General features: G+C 46.7%; 1 protein-coding gene across 2 annotated transcripts in view; it reads left to right on the plus strand.

Moving 5' to 3' along the window:
* Window positions 1-13,583, plus strand: part of iqce (IQ motif containing E) — a 53,987-nt gene that overhangs the window by 25,326 nt on the left and 15,078 nt on the right. For both annotated transcript variants that reach the window (XM_070901343.1, XM_070901344.1), the window contains exons 11-17: window positions 2,865-2,914; window positions 4,806-4,969; window positions 6,024-6,079; window positions 6,197-6,411; window positions 7,699-7,797; window positions 8,920-9,016; window positions 10,377-10,532. In XM_070901343.1, the coding sequence (XP_070757444.1) occupies window positions 2,865-2,914; window positions 4,806-4,969; window positions 6,024-6,079; window positions 6,197-6,411; window positions 7,699-7,797; window positions 8,920-9,016; window positions 10,377-10,532 (837 nt within the window). The remainder of the gene's footprint in view (window positions 1-2,864; window positions 2,915-4,805; window positions 4,970-6,023; window positions 6,080-6,196; window positions 6,412-7,698; window positions 7,798-8,919; window positions 9,017-10,376; window positions 10,533-13,583) is intronic.

The raw sequence follows: 13,583 nt of genomic DNA on the forward strand, positions 1-13,583 counted from the left end.
TTGTGACGGGGACCAAAGACAATGGCTTTGGTCTTCCCAATGTTTAGTTGGAGGAAATCTCTGTTCATCCAGTACCTGATGTCGGACAAGACATGTGACAAATCAGAGACAGTGGAGGGGTCAAGAGAGGAGGTAGTGAGATGGAGCTGAATGTTGTCAGCATACATGTGGAACCTGACATGTTTTCGGATGATGTCGCCGAGGGGCAGCATATAGATGACATGAATAGCATAAATGCATTTAAGGGAAAGCTGGATCAATACATGCGGGAATAGAAGGATGTGCTGATAGGGTTAGATGAAGTAAGGAGGGAAGAGTCTCGTGTGGAGAATAAGCGTCGGCATAGACCAGTTGGGCCGAATGGCCTGTTTCTGTATAAAACGGTTTCTCCTGCTTCCTGTCCTAACTCGCTCAGTATAATATATATATTGTATACATATATTCCCTCATTCTGGTTCCCCCTCAATCACTGGACATTTCTATCTACGTTGTCCCATCCCTTCACCATTTTAAACACCTCCATTGAATCACCCTCTAATAGAAACAGCAATCGACAGCGCAGGAGGAGGCCATTTCAGCCTATTGTGTCCGCGCCGGCCGACAAAGAGCCACACGGCCCTCGGTCAGCAGTCCTGAAGGTTACATATAAACCTATGAACAATGGCAGAAAGGTAAAGAGCACCCGGCCCAACCAGTCCGCCCACACAACTGCAACACCCCTTCCACCGAAACATTCTACACTCCACCCCAACCGGAGCCATGTCATCATAGGCAGTCCCTCGAATCAAGGATGACTTGCTTCCACGTCAAAAAGTTCACAGGTGTTTCAATGAAGGACCTAAAATTCCAGGTCCTGAACTAAATCTTGAAGGGTGGAAGATGCCTGTGTGTGGATTTTTTTAACGTGGGGTGGCCGTTGCACACCAGCCACCACACGGGCTTGACAGAGCTAGGTCTTGGTCCAGTGGCAAGGATTAACCAAGATGACTAGAGACCAGCTCTGCTGCACAGACCTAGTGCGCACACATATCGCAGTGTGGGCTGGCCCGTGCTGCCCCGGGCCCTCGCCTCTTCTGGACCCCGATCACGTCGCTCTGCAATCTCTCGCCGCTCCTTCGCCCCGGCCTCGCCGCTCCAGCTGTACCTGCCCACGCTCCAATCACCGACCTGGACCTTGATGACGTCACTCTTCACTGCCATCGCCCTCCTGCTCCAGCACGTGCTGCTCCCTGGAGTGGTACGCCACCATGCTGCTCCTTCCGCTTCCCGGCCTGCTCCGATGGTGCTCGCAGGCCGGGAGCCACGCAATCGCAGGCAGCCATGTAATCTCTGCTGCTCTACCAAAAAGAAGACAAGCTAATCGCCTTTTGTGAAGTTTTTTTTTAAAAAGCAGCAGAAAAGATCTAGTTAGGAGACTTAATATTTTTGATTTCCCTGGTGTGCTCCTTGCCTCTGTCTATAAGCTTACACACCAGTCGCCTTCTGATACCAACCCAAGCAGCCATTCTTTATTCATGAGCCTAGAGCTGAGTGTGGACAGGCATTTCAACCCTGAGGGTGGAGGCATCATTGTCAGCATAATCATTTACATATGTTACTGTCGCTTCACCATGTCCACAACAGACACGTGCACACACACACATACACATACCCGTAAACACACGCATGCATGTAAACACACACACCCGTATACACATGCACACGCATGCATATACACAGGTAAACACACATACACGCACGTATATGCACACACAGACACAAGTGTACATACACATGTACACGTACACACAGGTATACACTCGTGTATTCACACATGTGTGTGCATACCTACACTGTAATGAATTTGCCTCATGGGTTCTTTGCTTAAGAATTCATAGCAACACATTGCTCTTAAGAACGAGTTGGTTTATTAGCAAAGGTTTAACAATCACATTGCCAGTTCATCCACCAGGCTCACAACCACCTGCCTAATCGTGAGTCCCCTGAACCCAACTGGCTGGGGTTTTATTGAGTCTTGTGAACATCACGTGACTGGCTAAGCCACTCCCAACTCAACATCTCAACAAACCTGTGAGCATACTCACAGGTGCATACATTACATACACACAGACAAACTTACGTCTACACACACATGTATATGCACACGTGCATACACACACACCTGTATACATATGCACACATACACACAGGTATACACACACGCATACACACACACAATTGTCAGTAGGAGCCACTGGGTAGCCATCAAGAGCAGAAACCTGGGTTGATCCTCCTACACCAGTCTTGAAGTTTTGGGGCTGATTGTTGAGCCAGAGCTTCTGCCCAGCTGAGATCAGGTAAATAAGCACAGGTTAGAGGTCAAAGCTGGGACCTTCTATTCTGTATGGCTCGTGACTGTATCACAATGTATTCACATACCGCCATCGGAGGCATTGGGGTCCTTAAAGGATTCCTAACCACTTTTAAAAATAAAACTTCTATGTTTTACTCATCATCATAGGCAGTCCCTCAGAATCGAGGAAGACTTGCTTCCACTCTTAAAATGAGTCCTTAGGTTGCTGAACAGTTCAATACGAGAGCCACAGTCCCTGTCACAGGTGGGACAGGCAGTCGTTGAGGGGAGGGGTGGGTGGGACTGGTATGCCGCACACTCCTTCCGCTGCCTGCACTTGATTTCTGCATGCTCTCGGCGACGAGACTCAAGGTGCTCAGCCCTCCCCGATGCACTTCCTCCACTTAGGGCGGTCTTTGGCCAGGAACTCCCAGGTGTCAGTGAGGATGTTGCATTTTTATCGAGGAGGCTTTGAGGGTGTCCCTGTTTTATTATCTCTGTTTTATGCCAATATTTTTTGTCTGTTTTTTAGATTCAGAGACTTCGACTGCTGTTGACCGACAACGAGATAGCAGAGAAAAGGTGAGCTGAAACCAAACAATTTGATTTGGTCAGTGGGGGAATCGGTGCCAGCTCAGATGGGTGAAGGCAGCGTGTCGGAGATCCAGACTGACCAATCTGTGCCGTGCTAACACATCTCAGCCACTGTGATGCTACTCGTGGATCTGTGTCCCCGAGCTACGGTGGGGAAACATCACCCATCGAACAATATGTCGAGGAACCACAGATTTAAAGTAATTGGTCGAAGGATTAGAGGGGAGCTGAGAACTTTTATCACCCAGAGGGTGATGAGGGTCTGGAACTCACTGCCTGAAAGGGTGGCAGAGCCAGAAACCCTCATCGCATTTAAGAAGTACTTGGATAAGCACTTGAAGTGCCGTAACCTGCAGGGCTATGGACCAAGAGCTGGAAAGTGGGATTAGATTGGATGACTATTTTTCGGCCAGCACAGACATTTCTGTGCCGTAAATCGCGATGATTTTATCCAACTAGAGAAGAGGCTATTTTAGATCAAGTATTATGTAATGAAACAGGGTTAATTAGTAATCTTATAGTAAAGGATCCTCTGGGAAAGAATAATCATAATATGATAGAATTTCATGTTAAATTTTGAGAGTTTAAGAGTGATGTGGTTAAGTCCGAAACTAGGGTCTTAAATTTAAAGTGCGAGTTGGTGGAGGTAGATTGGGAAATAGATTAAAAGATATGATGATAGATAAGCAATGGCAAATATTTAAAGAAATAATTCATAATCCTCAACGAATATACATTCCCTTGAGGAATAAAAACTCCACTGGTAAAGTGGTACAGCCTTGGCTAACTAGAGAAGTTAAGGATAAAATTAGATTAAAAGAGGAGGCTTGCAATGTTAGCAAAAAGAGTAGTAAGCCTGAGGATTTGGAAGGTTTTAAAAATCAGCACAGGATGGCCAAGAAATTGATAAACAGGGAGAACATAAAATATGAGAGAAAATAGTAAGATACATAAAAACAGATTGTAAAAGCTCTATGGGTACGTAAAAAGGAAGAGATTAGCAAAAGTAAACTTGGGTCCCTTAGAGACAGGAGAAATTATAATGGGGAATAAGGAAATGGCAGAAAGGTTAGATAAATATTTTGTGTCTGTTTTCACAGTAGAGGACACAAATAACATACTGGAAGTTGTGGGGAACAAAAGGTCAGATGAGAGTGGGGAACTTTAAAGTAATTAATATTATCCTTAACTTCTCTAGTTAGCCAAGGCTGTACCACTTTACCAGTGGAGTTTTTATTCCTCAAGGGAATGTATATTCGTTGAGGATTATGAATTATTTATTTAAATATTTGCCATTGCTTATCTATCATCAGTAAATAAATTAATGGAACTAAAAGCCAACAAAGCTCCTGGACCTGATGGCAGAGTACAGAAGTACTTTTTGAAGTGTAGTTACCGGTGTAGGAAATGCGGCAGTCAATTTCCACACAGCAAGATCCCATAAAAACGTAATGTGATAACAATTAGATAATGTATTTTAGTGATGTTGGATGAAGGATAAATATTGGCCAGGACACCGGGGATAACTATCCTCCTCTTCTTTGGAGTAGTGCCCTTGGATCTATTACATCCACCTGAGAGAGCAGATGGGGCCTCAGTTTAACATCTCATCTGAAAGACGGTACCTCCAACAGTGCAGCGCTCCCTCAGCACTGCACTGGAGTGTCAGCCTAGATTATGTGCTCCAGTCCCTGGAGTGGGACCCACAACCTGCTGACTCAGAGGTGGGTGTGCTACCTAACCACTGAGCCACGTGTTTTTTGTCCGGCAGTCATGTGGGGAGCCTACCCTCCAAACCAAAAGAAAGATGGAGACATAAAGGAAGCACAACTACTCAGGTAACGTTTGGCTTGCAATTATTAATTACATTTGTTTGCAGGTCGATAGCAGAGAGCAGAGAATCGCAGAAACAACAGAAAATGCTCAACTCCACCATCCTCAGATTATCCAAAAGCCTGAAACACGCACAAGAGGAGAATAAAGCTCTGAAGGTCGACCTGGACCAAGCACCTCACAGCTCTTCCGCATTCAGCACAGGCCAAGGTAGATGTGGTGCGACTCTTTACTGCTTCCCCTTCCCTTCACCACGCGAGCTTTCAATTCCCACTTGGCACTCTGTGGCTCGAGCACTGATTCTGCTGGTGTGAAGAAGCCTCTATTTCCCACTCGGTGCTGCCCCCTGTTGGCCCAGTTGTGCTGCGCCTTTGGATGCAGGACTATCTTGGGTTTTACATTCATAGGAATAGGCCATTCAGCCTCTTGAGCCTGTCCCACCATTCATAAGAACACAGGAGCAGAAATAGGCCATCTGGCCCCTCGAGCCTGCTCCACCATTCAATAAGATCATGGCTGATCTGATCCAGGCCTCAATTCACTTCCCTGCCCGCTCCCCATACCCTTGACTTCCTTATCATTCAAAAATCTGTCTATCTCCAACTTAAGTATATTAGATTATGGCTGATCTGTACTTTATCTCCACCTACCCGTCTTGATTCCGTATCCTTTAATACCCTTGCCTAACAAAAATTTATCAATCTCAGTTTTAATTTTTTCCAATGAGTCCCACCCTCAACAGCTTTTCCACTAACCTCTGTGAAGAGGTGCTTTCTGAAATCGCCCCTGAACGGCCTGGCTCTAATTTTAAAGTTATGCACTCTTGTTCTGGACTCCCCCCACCAGAGGAAATAGTTTCCCTCCATCGTATCAAATTCATCAATCATCTTTAAACACCTCAATTAGATTGCCTCAATCTTCTATATTTGTGGGACTATAAGCCTAGTCTATGCAACCCATCCTCATAATTTAAACCTTTTAGCCCCGGTATCTTTCTGGTGAACCTGCACTGCTCCCACTCCGATATATCCTTCCTGAGGGGCAATGCCCAGAACTGAATGCAATATTCCAGAATGGGGTCTAACCAGAGCTCTGTACAGCTGTAACAATTATATATTGTGATGTACCAAATTGCAATATGCAATGGACGTGTTAATGCATTCTATGGAGTTCCTGTGTCTGTTATTTAATCGTGTAAGCTTCTGTTATCAATATCACACACCGCAATGTATTTCCCTCACTCTCTGTACATGTTCCCTTTCAGGTTATAGTGAGTGGAACAAACAGAGGCTGGTGAGAAGGGTCCTCGAGCTGGAGAAGGTGAGTGCAACATTGTTGAAGTTTCAGGGCGAGTCAGTGGAGCTTAAAGGGCCGCTATGATACCAGGGGAGAGGGAGCCGTTTATCAATGAAGCTGTTTCTTGCTTGGATTTCACAGAAAGTCGGCGATCAGGAGATAGCCAGCTCGCAGTCCAGGACGAGTAGTCGGGACACGGAGGGAAAGCTCCCACGGGCCGTATGCATCACGGACCAAACACCACAACAAGAGCAGCAGCAGGTCGACCATCAGCAGGAGTGTGGCCGCCTCCGGGAACTCGTGAAGAAACTGAAGGAGGATCGCAGCAATCTGCAGACTCAGCTGGCCGCCAAGGAGTGAGTATGTTGGAGAAGGGAGCCTAGAACCGCACTCCAGAGACCTGAGAATATCTCGGCTGACAATCCCAGTGCGTTGGTGAGGCCACACCTGGAGTACTGCGTACAGTTCTGGTCTCCTTATTTAGGGAGGGATATACTTGCATTGGAGGCAGTTCAGAGAAGATTCACGAGGTTGATTCCTGAGATGAAGGGGTTGTCATATGAAGAAAGGTTGAGCAGGTTGGGTCTGTACTCATTGGAGTTTAGAAGAATGAGAGGTGATCTTATTGAAACATATAAGATTCTGAGGGGACTCGACAAGGTAGATGCAGAGAGGATGGTTCCCCTCGTGGGGGAATCTAGAACTAGGGAAATAGTTTCAGAATAAGGGATCGGCCATTTAAAACAGAGATGAGAAGGAATTTCTTCTCTCAGAGGATTGGGAATCTGTGGGATTCTGTACCCCAGAGAGCTGTGGAGGCTGGGTCATTGAATATATTTAAGGTGGAGATAAACAGATTTTTGAACGATAAGGGAGTCAAGAGTTATGGGGAGCTGGCAGGGAAGTGAAGCTGAGGCCAAGATCAGATCAGCCACGATCTTATTGAATGGCGGAGCAGGCTCGAGGGGCCAAATGTTCTACTCCTTCTCCTATTTCTTATGTACTGAGGGAATGCTGCACGATTGGAGGTGCCATCTTTCGGATGCGACGTTAAACCGAGGCCCCATCTGCCCTCTCGGGTGCATTTAAAAGATGCCACGGCATTATTTAAAGAAGAACATGGGAGTTCTCCCCGGTGTTCTGGCCAATATTTATCCCTCAACCAAGACCTAAAAAAACAGATTATTTGGTCATTTTCACATTGCTGTTTGTGGGAGCTTGCTGTGTGCAAATTGACTGCCACGTTTCCTACATTACAACAGTGACTACACTTAAAAACGTACGTCATTGGCTGTAAAGCGCTTTGGGATGGCCTGAGGTTATGAAAAGCGCTAATGAAATGCGAGTCTTGTTTAATATAATGTAGGGGTTGAATTTCCACACGTTTTCTCCCGGGGAGGGGATTCGGGGGTGCTGGAAAATATTAAGGAGTGGGACTCCTGGTTTATTTTCTCCTCCCCCAGCCAAAGACTGCGAGACCAATTATAGCATGAGGATTGCTCAGTCGATCAGCTCAGTACTTATTTGTTTCTAAGCCCTTTGGACTGGATTGAAAGCCACGATCTGGAGATGAGAGGACCGTGTAACCCAACCCTCTGCATCTGTACATGCTGCTGACCCCTGACTGTGTGTTTGCTCTGCAGTGCTGAAGTGAAGCAACAGACTCGAGAAAAGTCAGTGATGGAGAAGGAGCTACGGAGGCTCAAAGCAGCTCCAACTGACAAACCCCCCGAGGAGTACAGGTGAGTGCGCTCTTTCTTACTATACAGGTGAATCTTTCTGCTTTGGGACAACCATGAATGGACTCCCATTAACTGAGTATGTTCAAACAGAAGCTCATGTTGGAAATGTAGGAATTACTAGACGAAAAAAGGACCATCTAGTTTGCCTTCCACTATCCCGGTCTCATGATACAACGATAATGGAGTTCATAGATTCTTACAGCACAGGAGGCCATTCGGCCCATCATGCCTGTGCCAAATCTTTGAAAGAGCTATCCAATTAGTCTCACTCCTCCTGCTCCTTCCCCGTAGTCCTGCAAATTTTTCCATTTCAAGTATTTATCCAATTCCCTTTTGAAAGCTGCTATTGAATTTTCTCCCACCGCCCTTTCAGTTCCACATCATCATAACTCGCTGCGTAAAAAGAAAAAGATCTCCTCCTCTCCCCTCTGGTTCCAGTTGTTGACTAATCACAGCAATCAACCTCTATCAATGAATCTACAACAGACACAGACACGAGGTGAGGAAAACCCCCAGTGGGGGAGCGCTTCGGGAACCAGAGGTCCAAAGTCACTGTTCCTCCCAAGCACTTAATACACATCATATCTCAAATTACTCATAGTCTGTATCACAAAATGTTATTGTCTGGAAGAAATCTATTTCATTTGCATTTGAATGAATCAATACTATCTGCTTCCACTGTCACATGTTCCTCCCAATCTCCCTCCTTGACCTTGGGTTGGTTCCCATTTTCAGCGTGTTTATACCATGGGACCAGTTCATCGTCTGATTCCCAGTGCAGTGCTGCACCGAGCCAGTCGCAGTGCTAGGAAAAGGAACCCGTGCATGTGTTGGACAGTGAGATCCGGCCTACCCAGAGGCCAAAGCCAGTTCACTCCATAGACGTGTCGGAGCGGAAGCAAGTAGCTAACCCTCCTGAGACCCAGACCCAGCAGGAATATAAAAAGGCCACGAGAGCAGTTTCACCTCCCGGGTCTGTTGTAGACAGGATTAAAAAAAGAGTAGGCTGGATTTGTAACTGTGCTCCAGAGCTACAATAGGCCTGGCATTGTAATCATTGAATCTGAAGAGTTTATCTCCTACTGCAACGAGAGTGAAAACTTGATCTGACCTGTGCTGCAGGAGGGAGATCCGCGGTCTGACAGAAAGGATAAAGCAACTGGAAGCAGAGCAGGAAGATCATTGGAGAATCAAGGAACGCAGCAATGACTTTGTCAAGGTAAATCTGGAGAGGAGGTTCCCAGCTAGATGGGGAGGGTCAGAAAGAAAGAACTTGCATTTCTGTAGCCCCTTTCATAACCGCAGGACATACCAAAGTGCTTTACAGGCAATGAAGTACTTTTGAAGTATAGCCACTGTTGTAATGTAGGAAATAAGGCAGTGTAGGAGAGTCCCACTGGCTAACCTAGCTTAAAGCACGTGTTCTCCTATATCTTTTTTTATTCGTTCCTGGGATCTGGACGTTGCTGACAAGACCAGCATTTATTGCCCATCCCCAATTGCACTTGAGAAGGTGGTGGTGAGCCGCTGCAGTCCGTGTGGTGAAAGTTCTCCCACAGTGCTGTTAGGGAGGGTGTTCCAGAAGTTTGACCCAACGACGATGAAGGAACGGCTACGATACTTCCAAGTCAGGATGGTGTGTGATTTGGAGGGGAACTTGAAGGTGATGGTGTTTCCATGCGTCTGCTGCCCTTGTCCTTCTAGGTGGTAGAGGTCACAGCTTCGGGAAGTACTGTCGAAGAAGCCTTGGTGAGTTGCTGCAGTGCATCTTGTAGATGGAACACACTGCAACCACGGAGCACCGGTGGTGGAGGGAGTGAATGTTTAAGGTGGTGGATGGGGTGCCAAACAAGTGGGCAGCTTTGCCCTGGATGGTGTCGAACTTCTCGAGTGTTGTTGGAGCTGCACTCATCCACACTCCTGACTCGTACTTTGTAGACGGTGGAAAGGCTTTGGGAAGTTGGGAGGTGAGACACTTGCTGCAGAATACTCAGCGTCAGACCTGCTCTTGTAACCACATTATTTATGTGGCTGGGCCAGTTAAGTGTCTTGTCAATGGTGACCCCTAAGATATTGATGGTTGGGGATTCGGCGATGGTAATGCTGTTGAATATCAAGGGGCGGTGGTTAGACTCTCGCTTGTTGGAGATTGTCATTGCCTGGCACTTGTGTGGCGCGAATGTTACTGGCCACCTATCAGCCCGAGCCTGAATGTCGTCCAGGTCTTGCTGCCTGTGGGCACGAACTGCTTTTTAAAATAATTATCTGAGAAGTTGCGAATGGAACTGAACATCTATCTTAGCATCATCAGTCCTGATGGACAGTGGAGTGAGATGGAGGAAGTGCAGGGTAGGCTTGGCTGGATGTGTAGTGGTTGGTGCATCAGGCTGCCATCTCAAAATTGACACGCCCACCTACAAAAGCTTTTACTGAATCCAATGTCGTGCTTTTTTTACTACGGAGACAGAAACGCAGACTGACGCCATTTCAAAACACGACACTGGGCTTTGTATGTCACTGATTGTAAACCGCTGCTCAGTGAGTCTGTGTGGACATTAACAACACTGCCCTCCTCACAGGTACACAGTGCAGGCAATCAGTCCCTTCCGGGTGCGGCCAGGAGTCACCGGTCCACCCAGACCACTTCTGCTCGTTCCAGTCAGCGGAAGCAGGAGGGCGGCAGAGAGCAAGCAGCACGAACAATCCAGAAGCACTGGCGCCAATATCGGAATCAGGTAAAGGCTGATCGTAGGCAAGAGCGGGGGTCGACACTTCGAGCAGGACTTTCCCACAATCCTATCACAACAACAACTTGCATTTACATAGCGCTGTTAACATAGTAAAATGTCCCGAGGCGCCTCACAGGAGTATTATAAGACAAAAAATCGACACATAAGAACATAAGAATTAGGAACAGGAGTAGGCCATTTACCCCCTCGAGCCTGCTCCGCCATTCAATAAGATCATGGCTGATCTGGTCGTGGACTCAGCTCCACTTACCCGCCCGCTCCCCGTAACCCTTAATTCCCTTATTGGTTAAAAATCTATCTATCTGTGACTTGAATACATTCAATGAGTTAGCCTCAACTGCTTCCTTGGGCAGAGAATTCCACAGATTCACAACCCTCTGGGAGAAGAAATTCCCTCACCAAGCCTCATAAGGCGATATTATGACAGGGCTTGGTCAATGCGGTAGGTTTTAAGGAGCGACTTAAGGACCAAAGAGAGGCAGAGGGGTGGAGAGGTTTAGGGAGGGAATCCCAGCGCTTAGGGCCTAGGCAGCTGAAGGCACAGCCACCAATGGTGAGGCGAAGGAAATCAGGGATGGGCAAGAGGCCAGCAATGCAGAGTTCTCGGCGGTTTGTGGGGTTGGAGGAGGTTGCAGAGATAGGGAGGGAGCGAGGCCCTGGAAGGATTTGAACACAAGGATGAGAATTTTAAATTTCACGAGGGTTGTATTAATCACCATGTGTTGGGAGAAAGTGTACAGACAGCTGATACTGCATTAGCATGATTTGTTTGCATAAAAACCTTTTGCGAATGAGTGTTCCTTTGTGTACTGAAATGAAAGATTAGCATTGCTATAGTGGCTAGTCACATCGCTCAGAAACGTCTCAAAGCACTTCATCTATAATAAATTATTCTGAAGTGCAGTAACTATTCATTTGGAAGTCAGTGCAGCAGCCGTTTTGCGCATAGCAAGATCCCTTAAACAGTAATGAGATATGGAACGAAGGCAGGTGAATGGAGTGGGGGTGCGGATTAACCATGATCAAATAGAATGGCGGAACAGGCTCCAGGGGCTGAATGGCCCCCTCCTGTTCCTTTGAGATGAATGCCCACAACTCTCTGCTATTCTTCAGATAGGGACCTTTGACGTTCCCCTGAACCACCAGACCAGGCACAATGAGCCTCATTACAGGATCTCATCTGTAGGATGGCACCTGCAACAGTGCAGCACTCCCTCAGCATTGCATTGGCGTATGAGCCCAGGTTATGTGCTCAGGAGCGGGCCTTGAACCCACAACCTTGTGACTCAGAGGTGAGCGTGTTACCCATTGACTGTGACAGGGTTTCCCCAACAACAATAATTACTTTATATTATTTGTGATTTTACTGGAGCATTTAGTGGGTTGGGTCAAGTCTTGGCTACTTTTAAATATCCAAGCTTCCTCGATCTTCCTCACCAATTCCCTATTTTACCTCTATTTTTCCCCAAGACTCAAACTGGTGGAATTCCTCACATCCCTTAGACTTCCTTCCCCCTACAATCTTACAAACCCGAGCTTGGCATTGTTTTACTTGGTTTGCCTCATCTTCCATCAACTTTCTTTTTCAAGCTGATTTACAGAGTTTGGTGCTTCACCTGGTGATTAAAAGAAAACATAGGAAGGTTTCCACTGCCTGAAACTGAGTAATCTGACTGACTGGTAGACAATGATGTGCTGGTTTATAATTGTGCATACACAGGCTTCATAGTGACAGAGCTGGTAGGCCGAGTCTGATCCTTTGGAATTGGAGTTCAGGATTTGGTTCAGTGCTGGATTTTTTTCTCCCTACGTTGTATACTGTAGCTTCTTTGCTAATGCAATAAGACCGATAAAGGGATTCCAATCTTTAAGTTGCCATGAACAAGTTTAGATCATCACCCCTGTGCTCGCTGACCTACATTGGCTGCCGATTAAGAAGCGCCTTGATTTCAAAATTGTCATTCTTATTTTCAAATCCCTCCATGGCCTCACCCCTCCCTTCCTCTGTAATCTCCTCCAGCTCCACAACCCCCCGTAATATCTGCGTTCCTCTAATTCTGTCCTCTTGGGCATTCCCTGATTATAATCGCTCAACCATTGGCGGCCGTGACTTTGGTGCCTACGCCTTAAGCTCTGGAATTTTCTGCCTAAATCTCTCTGCCTCTCTACCTCTCTCCTCCTTCAAGACACTCCTTAAAAACCTACCTCTTTGACCAAGCTTTTGGTCACCTGCCCTAATTTCTACTTATTTTTAATCTCATAATACTCCTGTGAAGTGCCTACGTTAAAGGCGCTATATAAATACAAGTTGTTGTTGTAGATACAGGGACAAATTCAGCAAGGCTGTGTCCCTGGATTACAGTTAGATTGAAGTATAGTGAGGGCTATATTGTTATAGCCCTGTCTCCAATTCGTGCTCCCCTCAAACGAGGCTCCACTCCAGGAGCTCAGTCTCACAGATGTCCTCAGATACAGTGAATAAAGCTAACGGAAGCATCCATTCCGCTCCAGCAATGGTCCACAAACAATCAATCAATCATAGCCAGTCCCTCGGAATCGAGGAAGACTTGCTTCCACTCTTAAAATGAGTCCTTAAGTAGCTGAACAGTCCCTGTCACAGGTGGGACAGATAGTCGTTGAGGGAAAGGGTGGGTGGGACAGGTTTGCCGCACGCTCTTTCCGCTGCCTGCGCTTGATTTCTGCATGCTCTTGGCGATGAGGTCCACAAACAGCAAAGAGATGAATGACCAGTTAATCTGGTTTTTGGTGCTATTGATTGAGGGATCAATGCTGACTAGGAAACCAGGAGAACTCCCCTGCTCGCCTTCAAATAGGATCATTTACATCCACCCGAGAGGACAGGCGGGGCTTCGGTTTAACGTCTCATCTGAAAGATGGCACCTCCGACAATGCAGCATTCCCTCAGCACTGCCCTAGAGTTATGAGCTCAAGTTCTGGGGTGGGGCTTGAACCCACAACCTTCTGACTCAAAGGCGAGCCACTGAGCCAATCTGACACAATGCTGCAAGCATGTCC

Source organism: Pristiophorus japonicus, chromosome 15 (genome assembly GCF_044704955.1).
Source record: "Pristiophorus japonicus isolate sPriJap1 chromosome 15, sPriJap1.hap1, whole genome shotgun sequence".
Taxonomy (NCBI): Eukaryota; Metazoa; Chordata; class Chondrichthyes; family Pristiophoridae; genus Pristiophorus; species Pristiophorus japonicus.